The sequence below is a fragment of the Anguilla rostrata genome, chromosome 3, assembly GCF_018555375.3.
Source record: "Anguilla rostrata isolate EN2019 chromosome 3, ASM1855537v3, whole genome shotgun sequence".
Taxonomy (NCBI): Eukaryota; Metazoa; Chordata; class Actinopteri; order Anguilliformes; family Anguillidae; genus Anguilla; species Anguilla rostrata.
In genome coordinates this window covers 24,765,928-24,779,892 of record NC_057935.1, presented here as the reverse complement: position 1 = coordinate 24,779,892, position 13,965 = coordinate 24,765,928, and the positions used below count along the sequence as shown (strand labels likewise).

At 45.8% G+C, this 13,965-nt stretch overlaps 1 protein-coding gene across 14 annotated transcripts in view; it reads right to left on the bottom strand.

Moving 5' to 3' along the window:
• Nucleotides 1-2,018: 2,018 nt before the first annotated feature.
• The window catches only part of LOC135250547 (ATP-dependent RNA helicase DDX3X-like), a 25,512-nt gene continuing 13,565 nt past the window's right edge, over nt 2,019-13,965 (bottom strand). For 4 of the 14 annotated variants that reach the window (XM_064326949.1, XM_064326953.1, XM_064326958.1 and 1 more), the window contains 16 exons: nt 13,461-13,658; nt 12,866-13,004; nt 11,702-11,815; nt 11,422-11,521; nt 11,165-11,300; nt 10,833-10,930; nt 10,186-10,284; nt 9,764-9,924; nt 9,217-9,361; nt 8,963-9,107; nt 8,447-8,497; nt 6,768-6,949; nt 6,564-6,681; nt 6,111-6,264; nt 5,780-5,904; nt 2,019-5,099 (listed from right to left, as the gene is read on the bottom strand). In XM_064326949.1, coding sequence (XP_064183019.1) covers nt 5,026-5,099; nt 5,780-5,904; nt 6,111-6,264; nt 6,564-6,681; nt 6,768-6,949; nt 8,447-8,497; nt 8,963-9,107; nt 9,217-9,361; nt 9,764-9,924; nt 10,186-10,284; nt 10,833-10,930; nt 11,165-11,300; nt 11,422-11,521; nt 11,702-11,815; nt 12,866-13,004; nt 13,461-13,658 — 2,039 coding nt within the window. In that variant the 3' untranslated portion in view covers nt 2,019-5,025. The remainder of the gene's footprint in view (nt 5,100-5,779; nt 5,905-6,110; nt 6,265-6,563; nt 6,682-6,767; nt 6,950-8,446; nt 8,498-8,962; nt 9,108-9,216; nt 9,362-9,763; nt 9,925-10,185; nt 10,285-10,832; nt 10,931-11,164; nt 11,301-11,421; nt 11,522-11,701; nt 11,816-12,865; nt 13,005-13,460; nt 13,659-13,965) is intronic. The other 10 variants (XM_064326954.1, XM_064326959.1, XM_064326961.1 and 7 more) reach the window with 6 other exon arrangements.

The window sequence follows — 13,965 nt, the reverse complement described above, 5'->3', positions numbered from 1 at the left end:
AGTGCATTTCATGGTCACGGACAACTACAATACACCGGTTCAGTAAGATACAATACTTATTTTGTACAGCTATTTCTAGCCAAGAACACAGTTTAGTTCACACAGTAAACACTATTCTGACCTGACCTCTGCAAAGCCAACTAGGCAGAAGAACAAGCTACAGTATTAGGAGAAATACAAATTACCAAAAAGTGCTGGGATGGGGGAACATGTAACGAGTGTCATGAAGGCGGGGGGGGGGGGGGGTGGATTTACAATGAAATATACAGAGTGGTGGTAGTTAGTCCAGGTATAGTCTGAAGAGATGAGTCTTCAGACCACGGCGGAAGATTGGTAGTGAGGGAGAGGTTCGAAGAGGGACAGGGAGTTTGTTCCACCACTGGGGAGCTAGGGTGGAGAAGCTGTGATCCCTTTGCTCGGGTGGGAGGGGGTACAAGGCGCCCTGCTGAGTGGTAGCTGGTGGCTCACTGGTAGAGCTCTCGCCTGCCACGCTGGAGGCCCTGCTTCCTTGCGCAACAGCCTTTCAAGCCATGGCGATGTAGGTGTCTTAATGGTGGATGTAGATACTTTGGTACATGATGCCTCCAACTCCTTCTCCAGTTCATTTGTTGCTGTCTTGGGGTTGTTTAACCTTTCGGACCAAAGTTAGTTCAGCCCTGGGAGTTAATTTGTGTCTCCTTCCTGAACGTGGTCACAAGATCTTTATATTTGCATACGATTGTTTGTACAGATGCTTGTGGTACCTTCAGTTGCTTGGAAATTGCTCCTAAGGAGGAACCAGACTTGTGGAGGTCCACAATTTTTTTCTGAGTTCTTGGCTGAGTTCCTTGGATTTGCCCATGGTATCAAGGGCAAAAAGGCAGTGGCTCTAAAGGTAAGCCCTTAAATACAGCCAGAGGTGCCAATGAACTTTTAATTATGACAATTGACCAATCAGAAGCTTCTAAAAAGTCATTACATCAATTTCTGGAATCTTCCAGGCTGTTTAGAGTCAACTTGGTGTATGTAAACTTTCAACCCAGTGGAATTCTGATACAGTAAACTAAAGCTGAAATGCTGATGTGCACAAAGTAGATACATTTATTTTGGCAAGTCAATTAGGGTATGGTAACATGAAATGTACAGAGTTTTGGAAAAAGTGAGTTTGAATATCTTTAGCCTAAGTGCATGTAAACTTTTGGTCTCAACTGCATGACCACAAAAAATGAATTAAATATTTACAAAAGGGACAAACATTGTCCTATTGAATAAATTTGCAGTGTTAAATATGCAGGCTCACAGAGCTTGAAATCTACTGAGCTTTTCTCAAGTTCAAAGTTTAATAATACAGTTATACCAATATTTCACCATTAACAGAAATTTCTATTGGTTGCTTAAGAGTCCAACACAACCCCTATCGCAAAAAGAAAAGGGGTATGCCAAAAGGGCAGGGAGAACTACTGCCCTGATGCAAATGGGGGTGCTGACACAGAGTACCTGGAGGTGCTGACACAGGACTGTGGCAGGTGCAAGAGCACAAAGACAGGAAATTTAAAATGAGACCTGAGCGGTTAGCACCAGGGCGCATTACCACATGCATTAAGTTTAATCCCCGGGCCATTAATCTCTGGGACAGTAGCGCAGATGAGTGATGAAAACAGCAGTGCCGCCGCCATCCCTTTTCATGAGCTAGCAGTGGCAAGGCCAGGCTGTGGGAACGAGCAACAGGTGCCACATTACTACAACGTCCCGCTTATCATGCCTGAAAAATGGTACACAAGGGCAAAACATTTTATGCCTAAATATATAAAACCAATGACTATGCTGTGCTTTATACATATGTAAAAACAATGAAAAAGCTGTGTGTTTACATCAAGTATATTTTTATATTATTCATTGCCATTCTCTATTCTGGCACCAGTGGGAGGTATGCTGCCACACTTCAGAAGCAGACCTGGTCATAACTGGTTTATCATGCATCCGTTTAACACCAAAGACAAGACTTCACATTTAAGAGTCATCAAAAGGAACCCCAGAAGCCATGTAGGACACTGGTATTTATTAAAAATGAAGTTCCTATACTGAAGAACAAACTCACTCTACTGGATTTCAACTAACTTCAACTTAACCTAATGGTGCAGTCACATTATGAACAACCGCTACAATGGTTTCACCATTCTACATTAATACAATGTATTAGAAAACATGCTTGATTTTGTAAAGTATTTGCATTTCAAATTTTATTATTTCGATAAAATCATACAATAAACGCACAGCTGAGTCTTCTCATGCAGTGCATAGCTTCTAAACTAGTACATAAAGCAAATACTAAATCTAATGAGCTCTGACATTGCTCTTCAGACATTTAGCAAGCCGGAAGCTTTTCCAACTTTGTTTCTCCTATGATCCAAGCCGGCTCTCCTCTATTCCGTAAGACTTATTGCTATAGCTGTGACTTGCTAAATGCTTTCGAAAAGTCAAACATCAGAGATGCCAAATACACTAATGCAACAATAGAGAATAACCACATGTTTCTTTTTGTTTTTTTTTTTTTTTAAGATTGCCATGTGCCAGACATTCACTGGAGAAAAAATAAAACAAAATAAAAAATGAAAACAAAATTGGAGAATCTGGACACTTTTGCACTGATACATATAGGAAATGTGTTTAATAGTTTGATAACTTTTATCCAAACCTTGGCATGTTTGATTACATTTTCAAATTTTGATAGCCAATTGAATATTCTAACGAAGCCTTTGGCCATGAGACCAACGGCAGGTGTGGATTTTGACCGAGTCCAATATGACTAACATTAAAAAGCTCACACTACCCCGAAATAAATTAATTTCACGCATACGGGTGACATTCAACATTCAAGCGCCAGTGTTTTTGTACTGTCTTTTGGTCAAGTTTCTTGAAACTTTCAAAGAATCACTTTTAGGCTTACAAAAATAAATATTTCTCAAAAAAGGATTAATAAATTACACAAAACTAGCAGCAAAAGTAGAATCTAGAAATCTGTGTGCAAATAGCTAAATTCCCCAACTGCTAATCCCCCTGGTCCCAAATAAATCCTGGTTAAATATCAAGAACCCTTCCCCTTTTGCAAACAAGCTGCGTTTCACAATCTCCACACTATATTTGGAAGCTTAAGGACACGTACTCAAGACATTTATATATAAAACTAGATGTGCAATAAAATAACTCTGTAAAACTTGATGGGCACAACGTACAAGGGTTTAGACCTATCTTAAATAGCACCAGTCACCTTAAGTTACCTCAATACTGTCAGGGCATCTGCTTCATCTAATTGATTTCTTTAAAAAAAAAAAAAAAAAAGTTTTTTTCAAGGCACAACACACTTGAGAATAAATCTATTGCACTTAAGTTAAATGCCATTTTCTCCTCCTCCTCCTCCGCTCAGCTTTCTGTGTGAATGAGAAGCTGACGCTGGGTCACCGGCCAGCGATTCTAGATGCGCGTCCTGGGGCCGGGAACTCTGGGAGCCCGCGGCGCCGACGCGCAGTGGGGAGGGGAAACCCCTGTCTTTGGCCTGATCAAGTGGAATACACAGCCAGTATGCAATGGAAACCTAACGCAACTAAAATGGTGGTGCACCTGAACTGCACTCTCTACCACTCTCGCAGACAACCCTGTGCAGTTTGGTTTGGTTTTCTTCCTTTGTTCTCCTTCCGCCCCTCTTCTACAGTACTGAACCCCTGCAATCCCCCTGGACAGCCTGTCTCTGAAAAGGAGCGACGCCTCCAAGTAAGCCAAGAATCTCTTTCGGAATTCAACGCAGCTTGAAAAGAGAAGATGTGTGTACACAATTTGGAATAACGTTAAGCCTGCTGCACAATTCATTTGTTTTTATCTCCTTGACCAAAAAACACCAACACTAGCATGCGTATTTAAAGCCGAGTCAGCCGAGGGGGCTGAGCCGGCGTTGTGGTCCTCGTGAAGCCATTCAGTCTTCGCTACGCTACGGCAGGCATGTTCTTCTTCCTTCGTTTTTGTTTTTCGTTTTCAGAAAATTTAAGAAACTTTATCAAAAACGTTTTTTTTTTTTTTCAGTTGCCTCCTAAATGTTTCAAGTAAAAATGAAAGAAAAAAGAAAAGAACTTAAAGGAAACACCATCGCTCAATCAGCCAGCTTGTGATGCTTTACTAGCTGCCTTAACACTGTCAAGTCAATTGCAAGTGGAATAATTCATTCCAGAACAGTGTCTGAACACCTGTGTTTGTGTGCGTGTCCAATTACTTATTTATTTTTTTCTTTTCTCAACAATTATTAGATCATACCTGGAATGGCTTTTTTTTCTTTTTGAAGACTACCATATCCCTAATAGGTGCCGATCCAGGATAGAGTGAGCAAAACATTAGAACTCTTTGTCCCGTGAAATACAGTTGCCACACAAGGAATCATTAGCGTTTTAACACTTCCGTGATGGTTCCCTGAGCCGCCTGTGCTCTCGCCTACATTGAAGGCGGTCTGATTTCTTTGTGACAATTTGAAGTTCAAATGGAATAATGACTTACTCAGTCATTTTATCCCAGTGTTTTTGCCAAGGTTTGATTTAGAACGAGATCTTTTATATATGCCTTAGAAAAAAATTGAGCTCTTGGCCGAGGTCAGCCTGTAATATGACACTGAAAATTAAAAAAGAAATTAAAAATAAAAGGAAAAAGAAAAAAAAAAGAAAAAAAATCCTGTCTAAATTTAAAGGCACAGTACATTAACAAACAAATGATCCTCAGGTTTACAGAGAAAAATGATGCGCAGTGGGAAAACTAGAGACCAAGATACTATTCGGGTGTTCACATCAGCAGCCATGTTTGAATTCTCATCTACGGGTTGTGACGCTCTGGTTCTCTCGCGGGCTTTCGTTCAGTCTCTTCGGGCTCCCTTTCAGACCGCTGTCAGAGAATCACAGCTGGTAATGTACTGCGAGTTCTTGAAGCTACACAGGGTATAGTCTGGCTAAGTTACATGTGGTTTCCATTCAGCTAGGCGTGGTGACCTCCATCTTGGGGATGGGGGCTCTCTTAGTTTCCCCACCAGTCCACCTGGGAGTAGTTTCCTCCGTAGCCGTCGCTGCTGTAGAAGTTTCCAAAGCCACCTGAGGGACAGGAGGGCAGGGAATGAGCACCGCAGTGGATCCTTTTACCCACCTTTATGTGAAATACAGTTTCACAGCTAAGACCCTGTGCAATCTCTGTATCCCCCATTGCATTTAAAGTTTCCATTAAGCCAGAAGATAGACGTGCACACGCTTCTCCAAATTTATGAACACGGCATTTAGCATTAATGCAGTAACATTTCCTTCTTGCTGTAAAATGAGCCGTCTCTGAACGCAAACAGCCGGAGTTCTAACACGGTGCATCTGTTCTGTACAGATATACCACCGATCGGCTGAAATGCAAATCATAGTATGTTTTCTTTGGCTCTTTACATATAACTATGTACCATAACAACACCATAAGCATGGTATCTGAACCCAGTCATGACCGTACACAGAGGTTTTTACATGGCTATAATGCAATCTCAATGCAGACTCAATCACTCTAAAATCAATACCGGTCATGAGCTGTAATAAGCAGCCATGGCTGGTTACGACATATCATGTCATATCATGCTTATGGCAGTTTTGTGGGCTTTATAGAGCACCGTTCAAATGTTTCCAAAGAATTATTTTGATTGCACGCAGTCGTTAAATATTTGAAATGCAGACGACACATTCAGAATATAACGCCAGAACGTCTCTCCCCCCAATAAGGAGAGACGGGGAGTGAAACCAACCCTTACCACCACCGAAGCCGCGGTTTCCCCCGTGGCCCCCCGTGCTGCGCCCGCCGCGGCTGCCGAAGCTGCTGTTGCTGCTGCTGGTCTGGCGGTAATCCCTGGCCCCGAACCCGCCAGAGAACCTTCCGGAAAAAAAAAAACAAAGAGAGGAGCAAGATTAACAGGCTGCTCATCTTCAGGTCAGAACTCACTGGGCCCATTTTACAAAAACGTTTTTCGAGTTACAAGGGCAACTGCAGAGGGAAAAACCCCCAAGGCACCGCCAAAGCTCAATGGCCTTGCGACTGGGCAGTCAGTGAGGTCGGCATGGTGTGGGCGGTGGACTTACCGCTTAGAACGGCCCCGGGTGCAGCTCTTGTGCTGGTGCTCGTAGGCCAGGCTCTCCAGCCAGGAAGGAACCTCCTGCTTGGCCTCGACCAAGATGTCCAAGAGGTCCTTGGTGATGTTGCTGTTCTTGTCGTTGAAGAACGAGGTCGCCAGCCCTAAAGGGGAAACCAAACGTCAGGAAAACTCAAACGTACGAGTCGCTAATGATCCCATTTACCGTTGACGTGAACAGAACACAAACTTGCGCTGAGCAGCAGTACCACAGCACACACCTGACATTTAGGCGGACATTTTAAAGCCTACGCCACCTACGAGCATTGAGTACGATCAAGCCCACACTAAGTGAAAAATGCCATCATGAACATACACAACGCATAGTACTAGACCACTTGCCATGAAGGCATTAAGTAAGAAATTTGAAAAGAAATGGGGGGGGGAGGGGGGCGGTGCTTACCGAGGTTTCCGACGCGGCCCGTACGCCCAATGCGATGGACGTACTCTTCGATGTCGCTGGGCAGGTCAAAGTTGATGACGTGCTTCACGTTGGAGATGTCGAGTCCACGGGCAGCCACCTGCAGAAAAAAACCGCGAAACTCAGCACTGCATCTGAAACAGCAGATGAATATATATTTTTTTTTTTTAAAGACAAACTACATACTGCCGTGGCGACCAAAATGGGGCACCGTCCCGAGCGGAACTGGTGGAGCGCCTCCTCCCGGTCTCTCTGGGAGCGGTCGCCGTGGATACTGGTGCAGGCGTAGCCCTCGCGGTACAGGAAGTCCTCCAGCGCGTCGGCTCCCTTCTTCGTCTCCACGAACACCAGGGTGAGGGAGTCTTTGCCTGCGAAAGGAGGAGAGTTCTGAGCACGCCAGAGGGACGGAGCTACCGGCCGCTGTGAAAGGGGGCGGGGCGCAGGGCGTGAGCTCACTGGTCTCCCACGGAAACGGACGGGTCCCTCCCACAGGGACGCCCCCCCCGAGCGCACGGGGAGACCAGCGAGCTCATTCTGCGTGGAAAACGCAACGCCGCAACTGAAAGCAGACTAGACGCATGACAAGCGGTTTGCTTTCTTTGCCTTGACTGACAACCATTAAGTAAAATCAGTACTGCGTAACCAAAATACCAATGGATCACTTGAAAGAGCCTCTAACTTGTCTCAGAGATGACCCCTAAGTTTTTTTTTTTTACATTTTTTTAATTTAATTTTTTATTTTAAATAACCATTCAAATCACCTGCACGGCTTTGGTCGGGTTCAATGTTTGTCACAAAGTGCGTCGGTTTTCTTTAATGGCTATCACAGCAAAGGCTGGGGTGTAAAAGGTTGGTGGGGGGGGGGGGGGGGAGATGGTATGGTGGGTTGACACAGAAACAGGCATTTCAGATCCACGTGAAGTGACTTCCTTCCCTACCCCCGGGGTCCCCGACACCAGTCTGGCTAATGGCAGCCCAGCCCCCCCCCCCAAGATGGCGGGGCCTCCCAGCGAGTAACGTTCCGTTCCTACTTCAATATTGCCATGTCGCCATGGTGAACGCCCAACTAAAAGCAACCCACGCTGCCCTATTAAATCTATTTTTAATGTACTGTTGTAGGTATTCTATTGGTAACCATGGCAGCAGACCTTGGAGACATCACAACGGAGATGGGAGTTGGTTTTTCAGCTGTGGATTTCAATACAAAACAATCATCATCCTGGGGGCCCCACATTTAAAACCCCACAGACACGCATTAATGCCCTGCAATATTTTTTTTTTTTAAGGGGGAGCATAAACAGAATCTCAAATCTTTGCCGCCTAAACCTCAAACTGCAAACAAAATCAGTTTTACACCTTCCAAGAACTCAAGTGCCCAATAAAGAGCAAACGGGGCAGTATCGCATTGGTTTAGTAATGGTCACCAAGCAACATTTAGAGACAGTTGCGGGGAAGTTAATTTTTGTATAAATATGCCACCAAATGTTAGCAAAATGTCACCACGGCAGGAATGTCGACCGCACTTTTTTTCGCTAAAAAAAGCGAAAGTCACTTCACAGGCAGTTGAAAATGTAGTGACGGACTGTGTCAGACAGTAACGCTCAGCCACAAAGTTCCCTTTCCCAAACACCGGCGGTGCGGACGGCTGTGTGTGAGAGCCAAAATGGCGGCATGATAGGCGAGACGTCTGGACTGAGGACCTCCTTAAAAGGGCAGCTGTCATGCGTTACTGTCGTTCTGAATTTGGGTTTCATTTCAAATAAATAAATAAATAAAATGTTTGACAAAGTTTTGGCCAAAGAAAATTTAAGTGAAATGAGGCAGGCATTCTACTACCACTTTGTATTAAAAATGTGCCAACTTACCAGGTTTCTCTGGGCCCTCACTGGCATTTTCCTGAACCTCACTGGGAATGACTTTGAATAAAACCAAACCTTGCGATAAACTTTATGCAGTGCACAGCAGGACTAAAACAACTTTAACCATAAAACAGTGTAACTACCAAAAAAAAAAAAAAAAAAACTGCATGGTATCCCTAAAAAAATGCCTTTTGAAGAGTAATTTCCTGGTGGCTACCATGATAAAGCAACTCCAGAGGATGTGTCTGTGCCTGTTTGTATGCTACTTAAGAGAGGCATACACACAACCATGCATGTTAAAAACAGAAATGTATAATTATATTACTTTGTTTTGCTTTTTTTTTTTTTTTTAAATGGGGAGTTGAGGGAAAGGAAGTTCCATTTCCGTAACAAACATTGAACCTCATCGTTACCCACCTGCACATGCATGCACGTGTAACAACATCTAGAACATAGTGTGCACAAAACTCTAACACTCCCAGACCCAACAATGTGGCACGGTGTTGACGAGCCGGTAACTACCTGTGGCGTTCAGCAGGTCGAGCAGGAAGGACCTCTTGTCGCTCTCTTCCACCCAGACCACTTTCTGGGTGATGTTCTCGGAGGTGGAGCCGACGCGGCCCACGGCCAGGAAGATGTACTCCTCCAGGAAGTCCCGGGCCAGGATCTGGAATCAACACGTCGTCAGGTCAGGACCCCGAGCAGAAAAAAAAAAAACAACCAGACCGGAGGTTTTGTTTCGCGGTTTGTTTTTTTCCTGGGGCCCCCGCTGTTACCTGGATTTCCTTGGGGAAGGTGGCGCTGAACATCATGGTGTGGCGAAGGCCCTTCGGGGGCATGGTGTCCTGCTCCACGATGCGCCGGATCTGGGGCTCAAACCCCATGTCCAGCATCCTGTCAGCCTCGTCCAGAACCAGATAGCTGAGGGGGGAAAAACGCACTCATAACAAAATAACAACAACGCTAACAACTATGCCGAGCATATTACAACAAATACTGGGAAAGATAATGTTAATGAACACTACCATTAATAACAATGATGATGAAAATAAATACGCAAAATGCCTGACAAACAAAATTTTAGCCTAACAGATAAGTGGTCCAACAGGGGCCAAACCCATTTCAATTAAGTCTATTCAAGAAATGAAAAGGAATGCATTGGAAAATCTCAAAAATAATGTCTATAGAAATTTCATTTCCAGAATTGAATAGACCTCTAATTCAGCCGGACGGCTACGTTTATCTTAACGCATCGAAAACCTACCCATAATCTTCCCTCAAGCCTCAGCTATCACAGCGATGCAGTACTTGAAGACGACTCACTTGCAGTAGTCCAACCCTATCTTTCCCCTCTCCATCATGTCCACCAGACGGCCGGGCGTGGCCACCAGCAGGTGACAGCCCCTCTCCAGGTCCCGGATCTGCTGGCCGATGTCAGCCCCTCCGTACACCACACAGGGGCGCACTTTGGAGCGGTACGCGAACTATGGGGGAGGCGAAGGCACGCGGTCACAATGCGGTTTTACAGACAGAATGGAAACAAGGTCAAGGTCAAAATCTAGTATATGGCTGGACCGGCCGACCAATGGTGTAACTTTCATCACTGTCAGTCAGTCACAGATATTCGCGTTTATAGGGCTGGCCCCGCTGTTGTGGTCCAGCCTAAAAACAGGAACCGTGCGTTAGACAGGACGTCAGTAAAATGCAGATGCACTGCAGTGGTCTGCCGTCCCGGAGGTCCTTACCTTTCGAGCCTCGTCGTAAATCTGGAGCGCGAGCTCTCTGGTCGGGGCCAGGACCAGGGAGATGGGGTACTGCTTGCGCCGGCCGTACTTTCCGTTCTCCTGTAGGGGGAGACAGAATAAATTAATATTTCTGTAAACCAACCACAACCGACCAAGTGAGCAGTCACCTGAAAGGGTCATGAAAAAGCAATAAATGACTCAAGTGCTGTGTGTTCAACGTAGCATCAGAATGCATGTGGACATGTCACCAGACAAGTGAACGTGAGCAGCTGTATTAGCACAGTAGCAAGCTCCTGGCTGTGTTAGTAATTGAGTGACCAGTCGTATTAGCAAGCGATCTAGCTGTGTGAGTTGGCACCACTGTCATTGAGTGTGTTTGTTTTCTCAGAATGCTCCCTAGCAACAGGCTGTGCCAAAGTGTGTGCATTTATTTATGTGCATTATGATTCAGCGAGTTTGTCTGATTACCGCACTACCTGGCTACTGGCGGAGCTAGCGAGTGGGTGTATGTGTGTTACTAGCACACTACTGGGTTCGTGTTCGTGGGCTGCGTTAACATGCGAGTGCGTGCATCTGATTAGCACACTACCTGCCTACCGCGTCAGTGAGTGAGTGAGTTTGTTTGATTGATTAGCACGCTACGCTACCTGGCTACTGGCTTTCGCAGCCTGCAGAGCCTCCCCTGGCCCTTCAGTGTAAATCTGACTCAGAACTGGGAGGAGGAACGCTGCGGTTTTCCCAGACCCTGTAGAACGGAGGAAGAATAAGAACGACGGTCAATCACACGGCCAGTGAAGTAAACATCGAGTACACCATGAAGGACCCAAATGGTGAAGATTTCAACATGTCGCCACAGCGTGCGGTCACACAGTCTCTAGGTCTGAGCCTCCTCTCCGCGGGCACAGACGCTGCGTTCTCAGTCGTGAGGCTGTAGCGGACGCCGGGGCGGTCAGTGCTGCGCTGCCCCTGGCCTACTGACCTGTCTGGGCGCAGGCCATCAGGTCTCTCTTCGCCTTGATGATGGGAATGGCGTGCTTCTGCACCGGGGTGGGCCGGGTGTAGCGGCTCAGATTGATGTTCCCCATGATGATCTCCCCCATGTCGACGTCATGGAACTGCAACGCAAACAAAACGAGATGCATTTAATGATAAAATTCAATAAATCCTTTGGACTGCTGCCTTTCTACATCTGGCTCAGGCTCCCCCAAAGAGAGCGGTTTCAGACAGGGGACTTACACTTTCAATATGGGGAGGGCAGTTGGAGCCAGTGGCTTCGACAGGAATGTCGTCGTACTTCTCGAAGTTGATCCCGGTGTTGCTTGCCGAGAACAGCTCGCTAAGGGGGGGGGAGTAGAACGGAATTGGGTCAGTCAACATGGAAAGAGTAACACTGGGTAGGATGATGTTCCAGATGCTGTCAAAGCGAGCGACAGTGCGAGCAACTGCGAGAGAATACAAGGACGTATGCGCGGGAGAGGTCACGCGTGTGTGAGACATGCAAGTCCGGTGCACTCACTGCTCCAGGCGCTCGTTGGGGGACGTGGGCTTGGACCAGTCCTCCTCATCCCTGGAGTCCTCCACCCAGCGGCTGTTCCCTCCATCTCTGGAGCCGAACCCTGGGCGCTCATACCTAGAGAAACACCACCCGCACACCCATTCAGAAACCAGTCTCTACTGCAAAACACCACCAGCTCATCAGTCTTCCGTGAAACACCACCTACACCCCCAATCGTAATCCTGGCTTCTGTTAAACACCACCCACACCCTCATTCACGGTTTTTCCTGGCACAAAGTAGGCTTTAAGTGGTGACTTTGTGAGAGCGACGGCAGTCAGTCCTGCTTCACTGCCACCGTCTATGCGACACGTTGGCTCCCTGCATTTAGCTACGAAGGTAGCTACTTCAATAGCGGACGTCTGAGTGGCACGCACGGTCAGTGGCACTGTCCGTTTCATTCTTTTATGCAATTAAGCCAATTCTGCTGAAGTTCATTTAGTGCGTCTAAGGTTGCGTGTGAACTTGAAAGCAGTCAAAACTGGAAAAATGTGAAATGCAGTATCATTCTCAATGAAATTGCACCAATAAATTTGTGGACCATTTCTGATCGTTTTAGTTTTTCTTTATTAGGATTTCTCCTATAGGCAGTTTAGGCGGCTTGGAAAGAGCCGCATTCAGCCTAAGATATTTCAATTCAACAATATTTTTATCAAATGACCGGTTTTACATACCACTTTGCCACTTTTCATTATACTTCACTATTGTTTACTAGGAATCAATTCAGTGTTTCTTCATGGCTTCATTTTATCTTTATTTTCCATTACCTAGAAAGTGCTTTGATCACATGTGCGAGTTCCGTTCTGTTCTTTATTATTAGTAGTACAATCATCATAAGACATCTAAACACAGTATCTATTATTTAGGAAACATGACGACTTCACTCTGAAACATTTGTGGTACTTGCAAATTAATCCTTTTCACTGGAGTTAGCCTTCTAACAGGAAGACTTGTGTTGCACATGAATCAACCACAATACTGCAAAGGAACTCCAAAACCCAACATCATTTGCTCAAAGGAAGATCAAAGGAAGACATTTAATGGGGACTTGCAATGAACGGAGATGAAACCCGGTGACCCCGCGTGCTGGCATTCTCTGCGGCTGAAACGAGCCGTCGATCCTTTACCTTCCTCTCGAGCCAGACCCGCGGTCGTTGAAGAAAGCGGACTTCCCTCTGTCGGCGCGTCCGGCAAAACTGGTGTAGGCATCCCTGTTGTCTTTGATGGCGTTCCATCCGCCTCCATCTTTGTTGTCATAGCCAAATCCTGAAGAACGGCAGAAGCCAATCCTTAAAATGTGTGCAGTCCAGCGTTCATTTCAGTCTCACACAGCCATGGCACTCATCTGCTCTCCAGCTGATTCCAATAACAGTGTCCAGAGAAACACTGTTTTCATTACGTATTTTTAGTGTGCAAGGTTGCCTCCTCTGATTGGCAGCTCACTACACATTTGCACTACTGATTGGTCAAAATGTCAATACTCATGCAAGTAGGCAACATGGCCTCCAAAATACCAATATCAAATCCTCCTGAAGTGGGCTGCATGAGAACTTATTTTCAGGATTTAAAAAAATAAAAAACCCTCAATCGCAACTGAATTTTTTAAAAAAAGGTTGGTTGTTTAAATGCAATTAACTACAAAAATGTTTACTGTCATTGCACATGGTCTTAACAGTAAAACACAACTCAAGGCCATAAGCAATAAGAGCATTGCACTCCAACCTGCATGTTGCATGGGCTGAGACTGGTTAAAGGAGCCGCCTCCCCGGTTGCCACGGTATCCTCCACGCCCACCTCTGTCTGTGCGAGTGGGTCCGCGTCCTCCAAAACTGTTACGATCCCCATTCATGCGGTTATCCCTGCCATCGTGGTAACCATTCACAAAGCCGTTGCTGCGGCCGCCGTCCCATCCAGGCGAATCTTCGTTTAGAGAAGACGACAAGTCAGTCAGTCAGTCAGCGAGGGCGGGCAATGCACACATTCACCAATCAGAGTGGACCCAAGCATGACTGCAGAAAAAAAGGAAGTCCCTTTCTTGCCCTGAGCTCCATAAAAATTGGCTGCAGGTCCATTTCCCATCTAGTGAATCACCTTGGAGGAGGGATAAACCTGTCTACATACGCAAGGAAGACTAACCAATGCAGCCTGGGCCTGTACACTAGGCTCATCGGGCAAAAAAGGCTGGTTTGAATTTCTCGTGTTTAAAAGGATGGTTCACTTTTGCTTT